We start from the raw sequence: 17914 nt of genomic DNA on the forward strand, positions 1-17914 counted from the left end.
TGAAATTTTATAAATTTTTAGTTAGGTTTGTTTGTGAACGTATAACTCGGATTATTTAAATTCATTGAAAGCAAGTACAAAGTGCTATGACAGCAAGTTTCGTTGTATTAAACCCGTGTTTTCACCAAATATTGTTTCCAATACCTGCATAATTAGCCTTAAAATGCCTAATCTTTAAACTGAAGAGAATATTATATAGTTTTATTAACTTATTACAAAATGAAGAATATTATCTACTATACATAGAATGTATAAAATATTGATTTAGGTAAATATAAATTAACGTTAAAATAATTGTGTACTATAGTTTGTATAAAAGTTGACTAATACCTATAAGTTCTGTTATGTAGAGATTTTTGTTTGTAATATTGTTAAAACTACCGCGGACTTCTCACGAGTGGTCCAATTTTTATAATCTAACCAATAAAATATCGATGTGGTTGTCATATTTGTTTTATTTTACTTGATGAAATATCCGATTGCTAAACCCAAACATAAAAGTCTGACGCCATTCATCTGGCTGCAGATCATGAGAGATGAAAACAGCTGTGATGTAATCTGCCACAATAAGGTCGGAAGCATCATGACGTTTAGCAGTGAGCAAGCGATCGGAGGAGGAAACCCAAACAATAATTCAACATAAACATTTGTTAAGATATAGAACATTATTCTTCTATCTTTTGTATGAAATTTGAGTAAAAACTTCTAATTTTTGTATGAAATTTAAGTAAAAAGCTTCACTGCTTAAAGCATGGTAATTTAAAAAAAATAGTGGTAATGTCTGATATAATAAATCCAGATAGAAGACGAACTAAACATTATTTATTTAAATGAACGTTATGTAAACTAAGTCATGTTCGTGAATATGGTGATCTTGAGAAGAATCGCTAAATAACTAAGTTTTATATTATTCTTGTAAAATCTGGCTCAATTATTTTCCAAGGGCCATAATATATAATATTTTACATTATAATAGACTTCAGCGAGTTATTTACTCAATTGATTGTATACATATGAGTACTAATATTATACAAAAACCACAGTACAAATTAACACAAAAACTACGACCGACTTAATTTTTTTCCCCCGTTAGAATACAACAATATCCTGAGTAAGATATGTTTATTTCCAAATTATTTAAAAAAAATAAATGTCCAGCTCTGACAAGCCGCTAGTAAATAAACGACATTTAAATGTAAACGCAAATATCTCGTAAAAATAAAAACCAATAATACAGTATTATAAAAACTTTATTCAAATGCAACAAGCAATTACCAACAACAACCTAAATAATTCACTTTCACGTATACCAAATAACAATAGAATAATTGTATTAAAATTACATACAACAATAGACATTGCATTGCTATTACTAAATTATTCCGAAACGATAAAATTTGTAAATTATGCAGACATAACTGCAAATCAGTCTTCATGGAGGTGACCACTACTAACACACGGGACCCCATATTCAAAATACTATTAGTTATTACTACGAGTCGTACGTTTTAGTCTATGAGCGGCTGTCAAATGGATTTGTATACATATATAATGTACATTACGAAGTAATTCGAAACTTGAATAAAAACGAATTCCGGTAATCTCAACCAACCTTAAAATATCAAATGTATTTTGTATTAGCAGTGCAATATAGTGATTATTATAAATAGATTCAAACTGTGCTAATATCAAGCAATGTGTTAAAATAAAGGCACAATGTAACTCCAATACTCGTCCGAAAACAAAAATGACTAGAAACATTCAGAAATTCATTACATCTCAATAAAGGTAATTCATTAATATCTCCTGATTAAAAATAGAATGCCTATAAGTAAAAATATTTAATCTCGTAATTTTTAAATAAAATAAACACATTAACAATGTTTATTTTGAATTGTTCCTCTAATCGAGCTGTTGTATAAAAGAGTATACATATATAATATATATACAGACACTTTTTTCAGTTTCGGATATGAAAAACTGCCACACACATACTACACATACAAAACAATATTTGTGGAATGTAATTTCGCTTAAAAATCATAAGCTTTATACCTTAATAAGCTTTGACACACACATCTCTTTAAAGGGTAAAGTGGCTAATTAATTACCTCATAACTCAACTGGCTTTACCGAATAAACATCGTAACCATGGAAACGGACACATCTTTAGTCAACGTTATATAAAATAACCACCGTTTAAACGAATATTCGTCTCTTTCTGCCAAATTATGCTTTAATTAAAATTTAGTTATATGAATAAGGAAGTAAGTCGTGTAAAAATTAAAGGGCTTTTTACAGTTAAAAATCCCTTTGCAATTTTTATGGAAGTCCACCTTTACTGCCATTTAAACATAAATTAAGTAAATTTAATTTAATCTGAGATGGTGTATTCTCACCCCTCTTCATAAAAAATACATCATTCTAATTGCACAGTTTTAACTAAAGTACACAGCTGTCTCTTTTTATCACAGCGTAAACACAATTTGATAGACAGAGACGAAATAGTACTTTCGTTAAATGAGTGCAACTAGACATTACAATTATTTATTATGATTTTTTATATGTTAATTCATACTATAATTAATTCCTAAACAAACATAATAAAGCCAGAGATTAAAGGGGAATATATTTAAATGTACGGAGGTATGTTTACGCTAAATGCTATCGTATTCTTCATAATTAAATTCAGCCACAGTTGGGACCAAAAGTCCTTGTTGGCTATTGCCATTTTTCTCTGTTCGTGACTTCTTTCGCTTGTGTTTCTTCTCTTTCTTTTCTGAGCGGTCGCTGTAGTCGCCTTTGTCTTTGTCCTTCGATTTCTTTTTTTTATTTTTCTTTTCCTACATTAAAAAATATTTTATATTTAGTTTTATAACTTTATAAAAAATAAAGATACGGTGATAATTGGTGAACGCAGTTCACTTCACGCGTATCGGCAATTTTGTTCCGAGTGATAGCTTACTTTACGTTCTTTTATTTTTATTTATTTATTTAAACTTCTTTACCTTATACAAAAACATACGTATATAAAAAACCAGCTAAAACAAACTAAATATTCTACGTTACGAGCTTAGGCAATACTGTATTTTGCCGTTTATACTTTGACATTTAACAACCCTCTACTTTTACGGCTAAAAAATATAAAATTTTGAGTGGTTTAATTGTATTTCGCAACTTACCTTTTGATCTGGTTCCTTAGCTATAGGCTCTGGGTCTTCTCCCCCTGAAAGATTGAAAAAAAAATTTAAAGGACTTCATTCCCACATATTTATTCCGAAAGCCTTTTGTCGCACACTTGTATTTGGAACCAGCTACCCGTCGAAACATTTCTGAACCAATATTAAAGGCCGGCACGTGTTCGTTTATTGCATTAATATTTTAAATAATAGATATAAAAGAATACTAGAATGTATTTAAAGAAGTATAGCTTGGTGCCTTTCAGTCCGAAACAGTTGCTTTGCTTTCACTTAAATTTCAAACTCTAGTAACCATCAGCGAAAACGTTATTAAGGAAATAATAAATTTGACTAATATTTGGTTGCCCTACATATTTTATTTTATTAAATACTAGCTGGCCTGGCGAACATCGTACCGCCTAACAGTCGATTCTTTATTTGTTTAAAATACTTATTCTGCTATTCGGGACACCGGTCTAGCTAGTAAGATAAAAAAAAGAAAATTGATAAGACAAAAAATACATTATGTCAAAAAATAAAAATTTACCTTCCCGGAACCCCTCCACTAACACTTGAACTTTATGTTATGGTATTAAAGTTCAAAATTGACTTTTAAGTATTATTACGAATATTTTGTATGGGAATATAGAAAAGTGTTGTTTTTAGACTTTTTCACTAAATTTTTTTAAATTTTTCTCCGTAAGAACCATCCTCGTACTTCAAGGTATATTATTTTTAAAAAATCAGACAAATCGGTCAAGCCGTTTTCATGTTATGTCGTGACAACGGAAAACGGGTTTCATTTTTATATATAATATGTATAGACTAGCCGTTTCGCGCCCGCTTTGCTGGACGAATTAAAATAAATTTTATGTTTCATTATTTTATTTTTTTTCATATTTTTATTATTCTTCTTTTTAACTTCCCGCTAAGAAAATTGAAATATTTCGAAAATCGAGTTTTTAACAGATGTTGACGTTTAGAGGTTCTAGGAAGCCTCCCCGAATGTTTCCGCGGTGAAAAAAAAAATGGTTCCGTATGGATAAATTTTCATAAAAGTAAAACAGCAATAAAAAAATGAAGGAACGTTGGAATTTAATAAATAATAGCCATAAACCATCTAGGAAAAATTTCGCATCGAATGGTGGTAGTTTCATGTCGATACGATGAGTGGTTTAAGCGTGAAAGAGCCTCAAACGAACACCATTTTCTTTTTATATATATAGATAGATAAGACTAGTGGACCCGACAGACGTTGTCCTGCATGATATTTCAAGCAATTAGTAAAGCAAAGTATGAAAGTACCGACTGCAGCGCCATCTGGCGGGCTGATTTGTGAATCTAAACCATTCCCAGATCCCCTTGAACACACACAAAAAATTTCATCAAAATCGGTCCAGTCGTTTGAGAGAAGTTCAGTGACATACACACTCACAGAAGAATTATATATATAAAGATATAGGACATGTTTTAGTAAGCTTATTTTGCAATGACTAAATCATATATTTAAATCATAATTACCTTCAGGTGATCGCCTTGCACTGTAATCACCAGCCCACAGTGGGTACTCACTTAACTCTTGCGCAATAACATTTTTCTCATCTTCCACAGGTAACGCATCATTTTGATCCTCAATTTCCAAACTACCCTCACTTTTAAACATATTTCTTAAACTTTCCTCCCCTTTTTTACTTATTGTTGCTTGCTTAAACATGTTTGTAAGACTATCATCTGTATTATAGTCTGTGACCACAGGTTTAATTTCACTACTATCTATGTCAAGGTCGTCTTGGTCTATGATAACCCTAGGATTTATGGTGTTTTCTTCATCGCTAAAACAAAAACTTATAATTTAGTCTTAGCATTGGTTTGAGTAGTTTTGAGTTTTGAGTTTTTAACACACGTAAAAGTAATAAATGCAATATTAAAGAAATAGTTTTTCTTTGTTTCAATATTTGTGGCAAGAGTAGGTACATACCTCTCGCTATCTTCCTGTACATCTTGAGAGGTATTAACAGGTGCCAGATCCTCCAGAAAGCTGGTGTCCAATGTACCTGCGTAAAACTCATCAAGGGCACCCGAAGATGATACCGACATGTTTGTTGCTGATGGAGTGCTTGGACCACTGGTAATACAAAAATGATGTTGTTAATAAATGTTAAGTACAAATGTCAACGCTTGGCAAGAATTGTAAGTATGTATCAAGAACTGTAATGTATGAGTAACCCGGTATCCTCTTCTAAATAAATTCTAGTATAAATACACATATATATAGGTATGTTATCTAAAGCTGGCGGCTTCAACACATTTACACTTTGTGCTTGTGTAGTATCTGTGAATAAGCGCGAGACGTGATGTCAAACTAAAATGTTGATCTTTACTGTACATGTTGATCTTTTTTTTAAACATTACCAGGGCAATCTCCTAAAATGGTGCACAATGTTTTTAATTATTTTAAGCATCTTAATAAAAACAGTTTAATGAAAAAATGTTATATTTAATTTGACATCAGATGCGACTGTGGTTTCTAAGAGGAGTATTGAAAGAATAGTTAGTGAAATAAAAGTGAAGTGTGTTGAGCTAGATGGAGCTTATGTCGAAAAATGAAAAATTATTTACACAAACTACTCTTTTACGTTCTTAGTCGGGCTTACAACTTTGGGATCCACCATCGTATCACGTATGCACATAATATTTATATGTATTTGACACATTTTTATTTATTTACAACCCACGCAACCTTACTAAAACCAGAGTAGACTAAAATATATAGCTTGGCAAAAAAGTCATATTTTTAAACATACTGTATAGTGAAATTGCATTAGTGTGAGTACTGTGAACGCGCCAGCTTTCGATAACCGACCTATAGTGACCGTTACGAACACCGATGAATTACTGTTATTATAAAGAATTTGTACTAGTTTTTTATAGTTTTTTTGAAAGTAAAAGTAAAGATTGATTTTCTTTAACCAAGCATCTATTGATGCACATTTTCAAGGAATTTTATAAAATAAAATTAACTTTTAAGTATATTTGAACGATAGTCACAATTTCGTCTTTAACGAAAAAAGTTCTTTGTAAATAATAACCAAACTTTTATTTTAGAAACAAAATTTTTACAAATACAGCACTGACATTTGTTTTCGTAAGTTTTTCCTTGTTAATTGTCAGTGAATTATCAAAAAAATTATATTCGTGAGTAACAATTTATTGTATCTTACAACATCATATTATACTGTGTAAACTGTACCTATACGATTTAACGCCAAATCCCCTAAAGCGTCGAAATCACTCAGCTTTGGTTGGTTTAGCTTGTCTTCCATACAATGATTCACTCTACATAGCATTACACCCACCCTCAATAATGGTCCGAGAGCTGGCACCAATTTTTGGGCAGGTATTTGAGGCAAGCTGAAAACTTGTCACATACCTCTCCTATTATATTCCAACACGGAATTGCAGACCTGGCTGGTGAGTAGCGGGGCTAAATCAACCCCTACATTTTTGAAAATATTAATTTTTTTTTCCCAAAAATATATTTGAGGCAATACGCAATTTATATATGTTGCAGTGTAATACTTAATAAATACGAAAAAAAATAAGCCAGATAATTTAATCGGGGCTTTAACATTACCAGACGCGTGCAAATATTTTTTCAAAAAATTATAAAAAATGTTTTTGAGGCAGCTTGAAATTTTAATGGAGTGTTATTTATAACTATAAAATAAAATTCCCAAAAAGACAGATCGTTTCGGTAGGGCTTTCTACCTGCCAGGCGATCAAACAAATAATGGATGGGTACGGGCCTGTACTACTATAGACAAGCTGTAGTGTGAGAGAGAGCGCATATCGATAGCTGTCTTCGTTCTTGCTTGCCGCGTTACTATTGGCTCTAGCGAGGCCACGTGACTTACAATAACCCATGAGGTTTCTAGTTAGAATTTCGGAGTAAAAAATATAAAATTTTCTGAATTTGTACTAAATACATTTTGCATAAAAGTGATTGTATTGATTTATGGACGTTAAAGGGAGATATTTTTGTGATTTCTTTTTTATCTTAAAAAATTAGCCATTTTGCCAATTTTAATGCGAATTTAAACGAAATGAATTGTTAAATATTTGATATTTCCGTAAAAATATTTATTTTTTGAAGAGAATTAAAAAAAAAAATCAGTACAGAATTCATACTGTTGCCCCTACATTCAAAACTAAAAATTGTTTCTCTGACATTATTGCAAGTCAAAATTTATACGGAAATTTAAAACCTTTTTCATCTTAAAATTAATAAGGGTTACGTATAAAAAAAACCAATGATTAAAATACAAAATCGCAAAACTAGATTTATAAAAATATAATATTTCTTCAGTGTTTCAATTATTTAAGTATAAAAAAATTAGAAATAAATTAAATTCGTTTCACGTCAGATATAAATTATCATTTTTCGTCTGTGGATCAGAATCTTCATCAGAACTACTTGAATCTTCGGATTCATCTGTATCAGATTCGGCAACCTCTTCATCATCTGCGAAAAGAAATATATATTTATTTTTTTAATTAATCACAGAAATTTGAATGCAGCAGTTATTAAAAATAAACCATTTATTCTCACCTGTAGTAGATTTTCATCATCGTTATTTTTATTTTCCTCGTGAACAACAGCGTCGAAAACTAATTGCGGCATACACTCTCCGTCAAACCAGTGAAAATCTAGCGTATCCTCATTAAGTGTCCATCCGTTTCTATTAGGTGTCAGAGAACTGGGGAATCGAAGGGGGGAAGGGGGATGTTGTTTTAATTCAGATTTGCATGGAGGTAAAGTAGAGGGATCACAATTTTTTTTTTTTTTTCTGAAAGGTTCATTTTCAGTGTCGGCTTTGTAAGTCGCACAAAATTTAAGAAATCGTGCTTCATTTATATATGATGTATTTTTAAATCCATAAATTTCGCAAACGAATTGTTCTAAGACTGGCAAAATTTCATCACGCGAACTGGTAACATGCGCAACTCCAAGATCTGCTAATGCTTTTTGATAATTTTTGTTTTTAATCAATATTTTGTATGGTCTTATCTTGCCTTTTTGAAAAAATGATGGATTTTAATCGCATCCTGTTAACGCATGAAAACCAGGTAAACTCGTACATATAGATGGTCCTAATTCAATATGTAGTTTGGATATATCGATGTACCTTTTAGAGTTCCCAGTACCATACTCCATAAAAATATTAAGCTCATCGCTTTGGAGATGATCCATGTTTCCAAGCATGATTATCAGTACATCTGTGTCTGAAGTTTTCAGAAGAACATTTGTCTTCGCACTTGTTTCGAGCTTACAAACATGGTGGACAATCTTCGTATCGGCTTCTTCGTGATGGTTACATGCCAGACTCTCATCAACAGTCACTTCAACAACATTATTTTTTACAATATAAGAATAACACGGATATTTAACACCTCCTGACTTTTTTTGAGAGTTTTCTCCACAAAAGCAATCACTTTAGCATCATTTTTTTACAAATAACACAAACTAACTTTTCACTAGACATTTTCTAATTATTTGAGTTTTAAATAGTGTAATAATACCATTAGTAGAATAATACGACTGAAAGTAACGACTCCGAAATTCTAACTAAAAACCTCATGGGTTATTGTAAGTCACGTGGCCTCACTAGAGTACAGGCCCGTACCCATCCATTATTTGTTTGATCGCCTGGCAGGTAGAAAGCCCTACCGAAATGATCTGTCTTTTTGGGAATTTTATTTTATAGTTATAAATAACACTCCATTAAAATTTCAAGCTGCCTCAAAAACATTTTTTATAATTTTTTGAAAAAATATTTGCACGCGTCTGGTAATGTTAAAGCCCCGATTAAATTGTCTGGCTTATTTTTTTTCGTATTTATTAAGTATTAAACTGCAACATATATAAATTGCGTATTGCCTCAAATATATTTTTGGGAAAAAAAAATTAATATTTTCAAAAATGTAGGGGTTGATTTAGCCCCGCTGCTCACCAGCCAGGTCTGCAATTCCGTGTTGGAATATAATAGGAGAGGTATGTGACAAGTTTTCAGCTTGCCTCAAATACCTGCCCAAAAATTGGTGCCACCTCTCCTACTATAACGACAACAATTAAATACAAAAAGTATTTTTTAAATTTCCGAAATTTGTTAAAGCTGCGGAGCTGTTTACGTTGTTTTGTCAATAGGTTCGGTAGTTTAGTTTATGTCACGAGAAATAAACTCGACTACCTACCGAACTTTCCAAGAAATCCGTTCTTTTTTTTTCAAATTGCGCATGCTTGCATGTGCTTTATCACCAAGATCAATATCGAAGGATTTGAATTAAATAAGTAAAGAAATATCACCTAGCTACTGATACAGTACAAAAACAACAGACAATAACGTTCAAATACGAATTGTTTTTATGTAATTACTAACACTAGTCTGAACGTCAAAATAGACAGTCCCGTGAGTGTCGTTATATAGAGTTTACACTGTACATATCTTAATATATATATTTCTTGTGTGCGTGTGTATGTGACTGAACTCCTCCTAAACGACTGGACCAATTTTGATGAAATTTTTTGTGTGTCTTCAAGGGGATCTGGGAATGGTTTAGATTCACAAATCAGCCCGCCAGATGTTAAGGGTAGTCCACCCCTAAATTTTTATTTTTATTTTTTAGACAAAATTTTTAATTTCTATTTTTTTATGATACAGCATTAAAAAATACATACAACCCCTAATTTTCACCCCTCTATGATCAACCCCTATTTTTTTATTATAAATGATATACATGGCAAAACGACGTTTGCCGGATCAGCTAGTATTGTAAAAATGTTTGAAATTTTACTTTGGTTGTACAATAAGGTTGTATTAAAAAAAACAATTAAAGTATACATTACCTCTCCTGTGGTATTCGCGAGGGCGTGGTGTCCATGCTGACTTGATTATTTTTAGGATTCGTTAACTCTTGGCTCACATATGATGTCTGTTTTGGTTTCTCTTCAGAAGATGGTGGCTTTGGAGGCGCGTTTAGCGATTGGGCTAACTGCGAAGAAATATAAGAATAATGTTGCACCTCGCATTATCCGATAATGACCTAAACGTTTATATCTAATCACCAAACAATTTATATGAAAAGGACTTAAATTTGTATTCTTAACCGTATTATGTGCCTTAATTAAAATATATTTTTTGCGAACGGAACTTTTAAGATAATCTCTTCGGTTTATAGTTTCGGAAAATATGTATTGCATTTTTAATGTGTGGAAATTTGGTTACACTTATCAATAGGCTATAAAAGTTATTTCCAAAACCTGTTAATATTATATACCTAGGTATTATACCCCTCGAGATTTTTTTTAATACGTTACACATATGGTCTAACTAAACTTCGAATAGAATTAGAATCGTGTCATTCCACAGGCATTTTTATCTCGCTAAATTCGAGAACGGCTAGACCGATTTGGCTTTTTTTGATTTTGAAATGTTTGTGGAAGTTGAGGGAAGATTTTTTTTTTATTATAAATTATACATGATATATCTACTATTCCTGTGTCACGCATCTCTATATATTTATCACACACCGCAAAATGAGACGAAAAATTGTGTTTCATCTATATCAGAAAGCTTTAAATTGATCGAGTGTATTGCATTTAATGATGTAGATAAAAATCTGTACTAAGGTTCAACCACATTTTACAGAAATATATGTGGGTGATACAAACTGGGTCATCTAGTACTGGAGAGAAATAAATAATTAAATTAACTCACGAGTGGGTTAACACTAGGCGGTACTATGGGCTTCCCGGCCCCGAGTACAATACTCGGCGACCTGTCGTTAATCCGCGGCTCGGTCTCAGTACTTTGACGGCGTTTGTTTGCAAGTCGCTCCACAAACGTATTGTAGTGGCATTCATCAGATCTCTATAAATATTAATATTTTCAAAACTATTATTCTCCTCTTGCGAGTCCCACTCTTCGGAAATTAATAGATTTTTCCCATTAATAAAATAAAAAATAAAATACTTTTCATTACATACAATGTTTTTTTATCACAATAGGCTTTTACATGATGAATTGCTTGAAACTGTATTTTTTTTAAACTACATATTTTACCTGAAAATCATTGAGTTCTTGTTCCACCTCTTCTATATCTTTCTGATTTCTTTGTAATTGTTCCAGTAAACTTGTCTTCTGCAGTCTTAAAAATGGTACACTGAGGAACTTATGCAGAAATCGTAAACCAAAACCATTTCTCATTGATGACTCTGCATACCGAATAGGTGCAGTCCTATATTTGTAAATAAAAAATAAATTTCTTAGTTTGGGAAGGTTGAGTATGTAAATAAAATATAAATTAAAGTTAAACACTCAAATAAATTGAATTCAAATGGTTTTAGTATTATTATAACCTAGATTAGTGATTTCATTTTGAGTAAGCTAAAACAATATTGACGCCTACCTTGTCATTTTAGCATTATGTAATGCTTGTTCAATGTGATGGGAGTGGACTTGACGGTGATGTTGCATATCACAATGATTGCCTAGTAACATAACTGGCATATCAGCTGGAATCCTGCCGAGCTCTTTGACAACATAATCAAAAGTCCTTGAAAACATTTATATTTGTTTTTAATTTGTAAAGCTATTAGCTCAATAATTTCATTAAATTGTCAAGCCAGTGGTTAACAGTAGCTAACAGTTGTTTCATTCTAACATATGGAAATAATAAGTTCAGTTATCATTTAAAATACAAGACCAACCAGGGTTTAGTAATATCCAACATCAATATAACACCAGTAGCATTTTTGTACACATCAAGAAAAGTAGCATCTAATACTGGTGTCTCAAGACCTTCATCAGGTATGGAAACAGTCTGGTTTTCCAATTTCAAGCCCAAAGGAGCTTTTTTCTTAGTGCGCCCTTTATCAACAACTTCCCACACTTCCACCTAAGACAAGAGAGAAAAATAAATGTGAAGTTCTTGTTTTTTAGATTGAAATAAAACTATTTTATTGGTTGTGATAATTAAAATACCAAATTCAAAGGTCATATAGACCAGAGTAACAACACAGTTTTACAGGAACATAATGTATCTTAGTATTTAAAAATTAAACTGTATAAACCAACCTTAACTATAAAATCTGTATTCTTGTAAGTCCAGTGAATAGGGGCAACTTGAATTTGGTCTGTTGGTGTATATTCTTCTTTAAAAGAACCTCCTTGCAGGCGTTGTAAGAGGCAAGATTTTCCAACATTTCTGTCTCCTTTTATTAGTATTTTCACTAAAAAAACAACTACTTAATAATGGTTCTTTGTATTAAGATTCATTAAGCAAAATATAAAGTAAAAATACATACTGTTATAATGAACTCCCCTAGAAAATTTTTTTTGTAAAGAAGAAGACATGGGTAGAGGAGCCGGGCAGCGTTCATCATTGCTACGTGTTAACTTTTTCAGTGCAGAAAACATACTAACCGAATGCTTTATTAGATACTTCTTTTTATAACTTTAATTATACACACATTGATTGATAGAGTTATTATTAAATTAGCGCATACCGTTGAAGTGAAGCAAATAATAATATAATATTATTAGTGTCTAATTTGTTTGGCAAATATCTTTATTCTGGTTTTCAGAGTTCAGACTTCAGTAAACATTTGACATATTATGAAATATCAAATGTCAATTCTCCAAGTGACATTTATTAAATATACTGTCCTTTTCTTTGTCATGACAAAAAACCCGCCTTTTGGCTTGTTTTGTTTATTTTATATTTATCAACAATGCTAGTACTTCGCGTCATCGCTGGCTTTTTTGTTATAATTTATTAGGCGCCTGGTTACTTTAATTTTTAGTAGGTTAGGTTAATTTACTTTTTTTTACTCCATACATTTTCATGACAACAGAATTATTAGTGCTTTTCATGAAAGAAGTCCCGCGGCGATTTTTGGAACTAAATTTGACAGGTCGGCAATGTTGTCATTCGTCGATGTTATCAAGTTCGTTTGTTGTGGTAGATTTTGACGTGATAAAGTCTTTAAAATCGTTTTAGTCGGGTGACATGTTCAGAAACTTGTGTCACACCAAAACCTCACGAGCGCGATCGCAGGTATAACGAGAGAGAGACGGACCGATCTCCCGTCTCATCTCGAGCGCTGCCAGTCATTCCGTGAATGTATGAAGAAAAATGTATATCATAGTCGAATAAGTAAACTTGTCATTTTACACCCGAAATTTATCATCAAAAGTGTGAATAAAACGATAGATTTAATTTAAAATTTGAAAAAATTGTTATCTTCATTAATTCCTTACTTCCCAAAATCTTATATCACCAACAAGACGTTATCACGTAAACATCTCGATCGTAAACCTACTTTACAAACAACCAATATTTTTTTTGTGAGTTTTTAACTAGCTTAGTGCATTTTAAAGATTGATTACAATGCCAAAAGTTGTAAAAAGTTCGGCTCGAGAAATGATATTAAAGGTGAAAGAGTTCTGTGAAGCGGAACATAAGAATCAAGGTGTTTTAATACCACTATACAATGTTCGGAAGAGAGTTGCCGCCATAACAGGTACTTTTTAGAGTTGCCATTTAATAATTTTTTGCTGTATTGATGGGACTTTTATGATATAAATTCGTTTTGCGACAAAATTTAACAAATACATAACGTGATGAAACTAGGTAACTGAAATTAGAACATATATTACATATTACATAAGCATTATAAACTTCACAAGAATCACAAACGAAGGTATTGTAACAACAGCGGTGTGTACTTCAAAAAAAATTGTAACCCAACAATTATGCAATAAAACTCTGAATAAAAAATTGTATTGCTTTTCTTTATCCTATTTTCTCATCTTTTCCCTGTAAGTAGGTAGAACACCGCTAATATAAGTAAATAAAAATATACTTTTTAGATAACAGAAATATTGTTTCATCGAAGTATGCAGAAAATAATATTATTTGATAAATTACATCTGCTAAATGTAAATAAAATAGGTAATTTTTTTACTCATAAATGACAACATTACATCATGCGATTGCAGCGCCGCGCCTGGGGGACTTCTTTCATGAAAAGGAGTAAGGACTATAGTAAAGCAAGCCCACTGCAAAGTCCAGAAAATGGTAGATTGAAGTTAATATACAATGCCAGAGAGGCATGAAATTTAAAATATATGTGTTGTGTTCAAATGTTATTTAATCGGATTGTAAAGACCTGTTACCTATTTGGTATTATCTATAACATAACAAACAGAGTTATACAATCTAAAACTATAATTTATTCCTTAAAACAAGTAGTAACAATTTGTCAATCCCACTTAGACTTCTTTTTTTCAAATATCTCTTTACCATCGGCATCTATAGCTGAATAGTAACCCATTGATTCATATTTCTGCCTCATATATGCTATGTAACCTAAGGCAAGACCAAAACATGCTGCGCCTATACTCATTACCACAATGTTCTAAAAAAAAAGAAATGTTATAGTATATTTGTTCTTAATTCAAACATATTATATATCATATATTTTTAAAAAAGTATTGATGTTTAAACCAATTTAACTTACAAAATAGTTAATTTTTTATATCTAATGTAGCTTTTTTTTATCTTTAGACATTATCAATTTTATGAACATATTAATATTGTAGAATAAATATTTCATTATAATATGATGGTTGTGTAATCAAGAATATATGATGAAAAAAATTGAATTGTTAAAAAACACTCAAATAAATATTAAGAGAATAATTTAAGTTAAGAATTTCAATATTGATATATTAGCTTGCTTGCTTACCGGCTTAGCATAGAGTTCAAAATTTACAACACGAAATGCTGTTGTTGATTTCATAGATCTAATACCATCTCCAGGTTTCTCATGACTGTTTTTTGTATTATCACTCATTATAAAAATTGTATTCATCTGAAAGAAGCCATGAAATATTTCTTCTTATTTTTAAACACTGAATTGCATTGAAACACACATGCTTAGAAAATCGTTAATGTTTAATAATTAATATATTAGTTACAATATTTTCAAGAAATAAAAATTTATGTTGATTTTATCATAATAAATTTGGTTATTAATTACTTATTACCAGTAAAAAATTAAAATCACAGAAGAATATTACAGTCTACAGATAAGGAACTTTGAAGAAAATTAGGGATGTACGATCCCGACTTTGAAAATCACGGATACGCGATGTTGTGCGTTTTCCAATTACAGAGCATAATGCGACTCAGTGCCGCACAATGCCGCATAATGCTGAAGCTTAATTGAAAGTTGGAACTTTGTGAATTAGTTTTCAAGTGCATCAGCAGAGTGCGCTATGTCAGTGTTGAAAAATGTTCTGAATAGAGTTATTATAGCAACCTCATTAATGTATAAATAATGTGATTAACAATAATAATTGGTTGAAAACTTTTTACGCTTATTTTAATAATCAAATTATTTCATTAACATTTTTTTACTGAAATAAGAGAAACCCTTTAAAGAATATAAGGTTTTAACAAGCTAAATTAATAGTAAAATATATAGTTTCATGTAAGAAGTTTACATCATTTACGTTTTGAGTAATTTTTTTAAAATGATTTATAAAAAAAATTATATACTTTTTCAAAAACCATTGCAATGTTTACAAAAGTATAATCCTGTAAAATTAATTTGTTTACAGATCCGAATTTTAAAATAAAATTGTATTCATATTTTAAATGTGGAATATAAAAAAAGTAACTATTTATACCTTCATCCATACTTATATTTATTTTTTTAGCAGTTTGAAAATAACTTAAATTATTTTCAAAATCTACGACGAAACGAAAGCCTTACAAATTTTTCAACAATAAATATATTTACTAACGAAATTTCGATAAATGCTAACTTAAAGAAAAACACTGGTCAATTTTCTGTCACTGTGTTGGTATTTATTGCGAGAAGCACGCGAGAGCATTAGTTTTGAGAGTGCTCAATTGTGCGAAGCGTTGCTGTAGTTGGAACATTCAACGTTGAGCATTATGCCGCATAATGCGCTCTAGTGCTGTAATTGGAAAACGCACATATGATAGTAAAGACATTACCACAGATAAATTTAGACCACCGTGTCGTTATAACTTATAAGTATAATATATATTATACTGTAGCATAATAATATGTACTATGTAGGCGTGAGCCGTAAGGTAAAAACTAGAACTAATTTGGTAAAAACACGTAAATTCTCAATGTTTGGAATACGTAAGAGTAAAAACAATTTTTAGCTCTAGTATAAGTATTAAAAGGAACCAATATTAATAATGTATTCATAAGTTTGCAACCACCAAGCAAAGACATGTCATGTTACATTAGTCAACAAATTATTAAATTGGTACAAAAGGGACTGCTACTTTTTGTTGAGTGATGACGGACAGTCTACTATTTGTTAGGGCCGATTATATTTGCTTTCATATTGTAAATAATCTTTAGCATGTTTTTCTCATTACTTTTTATTTTGAATGTATATTAAATATTGAATATGTATTCTTGTTGATTCAGGGTCACTTGTTAAGATTAGATTGTTTTTTGTAAATAAATAAATAAATTTTAAAGTGAATTTATTGTATTAGGTTATTAATGTAAACTATTAATATGCTTCAGCAACAGGTAGATAATAAAATACTGTTTGACATTGAGATATATCATCTCTATTGTTATCATCATTCCTCTCCATAATACAGATTACTAAGTATCTGTAATAATTAACAAATCATCATGTTTATTGTGATAGTTTCGTTCGGTTTGTCTTATAAGACAAATATGTGTTCCAGAATAAAGCAATACCTTGTACAAGTAGCACTTGATACTGAAGTGGTACATAATAAAAATTAACTATCTGAACCCAAGGCCAAACATAATAATTTGTTTTAAGGATATCAACGTAATTGGTGTTAATATCATCCTCTATTAAATCCCATGACTTCCCTTGTAATGCACCTAATCCAACTAACAGGAAAAAAAGGAAGGTTGGAGCAAAAACAGCTTGGTCTATAAAAACTTTTTTGAGTGCAACAGTTTTACCACTAGATCCAACATGTCTATTCAACAATCCATACCATACCCTTAGCGCAGGGCCCTGTAAGAATACCATACAAATTTAATTAGTTTATGATTATAGAACAATTTATTAATAGATAATATTACATAAATTTCTAACTTACTCCAAAACAGAAGCCTATGGAAGAAAATTTTATAGTTCTAGCATAATCAGCATCTCTGAATGATTTCTTTTCAATAAAAGTCTGTGATATAAGATCTCCAGCTCCCATTAATGTTCCTGTTTGAATAGCTTGTACTAAATAAGGTCTTCTGTTCAGAAGCCTTTGATATATTTGAAATATTTCACGTGCTTTCATGATGGTAACGGGCATAATTGTGTTTATCTTATGTTGTTGTTTACTTTTCTCCTAAAAAATCCTATTACTCAAATGCAAAAGTATATCTTCGTAAACTGTTTACATTTTTTTTCATTTCTCGCACCGACAATATATTTTAAACTCATTTGTGATTTCTGTAAATTCTGTAATTAGTTATATCCATTTACCACAGGAACAGGAATCAGGATTATATTCAGTTGATAACTTAGTGAGACTATGGTAAATAAATAAAACTCTGTCATCTGCCACTAGCGGCCAATTTGCCAAATACTGTCAAATGTCAACCGCCAATTAGTTTAAGTTGATTAAGTTTGAAA

At 31.0% G+C, this 17914-nt stretch overlaps 3 protein-coding genes and 1 long non-coding RNA gene across 6 annotated transcripts in view; 1 reads left to right on the plus strand and 3 right to left on the minus strand.

The window, feature by feature from the left end:
• Positions 1-1232: 1232 nt before the first annotated feature.
• On the minus strand, positions 1233-13090 carry LOC125056180 (rab-like protein 6). The gene is made up of 11 exons (XM_047659173.1): positions 12544-13090; positions 12314-12468; positions 11947-12134; positions 11646-11792; positions 11300-11474; positions 10955-11107; positions 10084-10229; positions 5158-5304; positions 4701-5011; positions 3183-3226; positions 1233-2843 (listed from the first exon to the last, which is right to left on the minus strand). The coding sequence occupies exons 1-11, from the start codon at positions 12653-12655 to the stop codon at positions 2658-2660; spliced, it is 1764 nt and encodes a 587-aa protein (XP_047515129.1). The 5' UTR covers positions 12656-13090; the 3' UTR covers positions 1233-2657.
• Positions 6546-17914, plus strand: part of LOC125056191 — a 109876-nt gene continuing 98507 nt past the window's right edge. Inside the window, exon 1 of the long non-coding RNA XR_007118020.1 lies at positions 6546-6650. This is a non-coding gene — a long non-coding RNA (uncharacterized LOC125056191). The remainder of the gene's footprint in view (positions 6651-17914) is intronic.
• Positions 14374-15363, minus strand: LOC125056188 (small integral membrane protein 8). Of its 3 annotated transcripts, none has more exons than XM_047659192.1 (3): positions 15290-15363; positions 14989-15126; positions 14374-14658 (listed from the first exon to the last, which is right to left on the minus strand). In XM_047659192.1, the coding sequence occupies exons 2-3, from the start codon at positions 15112-15114 to the stop codon at positions 14503-14505; spliced, it is 282 nt and encodes a 93-aa protein (XP_047515148.1). In that variant the 5' UTR covers positions 15115-15126; positions 15290-15363; the 3' UTR covers positions 14374-14502. The 3 variants fall into 3 exon arrangements, with proteins under 3 accessions (XP_047515148.1, XP_047515147.1, XP_047515146.1); XM_047659191.1 differs by having other exon boundaries at positions 14989-15114; positions 15290-15336; XM_047659190.1 differs by lacking the exon at positions 15290-15363 and having other exon boundaries at positions 14989-15283.
• Positions 16762-17769, minus strand: LOC125056187 (protein Mpv17). The gene is made up of 2 exons (XM_047659189.1): positions 17382-17769; positions 16762-17296 (listed from the first exon to the last, which is right to left on the minus strand). The coding sequence occupies exons 1-2, from the start codon at positions 17589-17591 to the stop codon at positions 16940-16942; spliced, it is 567 nt and encodes a 188-aa protein (XP_047515145.1). The 5' UTR covers positions 17592-17769; the 3' UTR covers positions 16762-16939.

This window comes from Pieris napi, chromosome 14, assembly GCF_905475465.1.
Source record: "Pieris napi chromosome 14, ilPieNapi1.2, whole genome shotgun sequence".
Classification (NCBI taxonomy): domain Eukaryota; kingdom Metazoa; phylum Arthropoda; class Insecta; order Lepidoptera; family Pieridae; genus Pieris; species Pieris napi.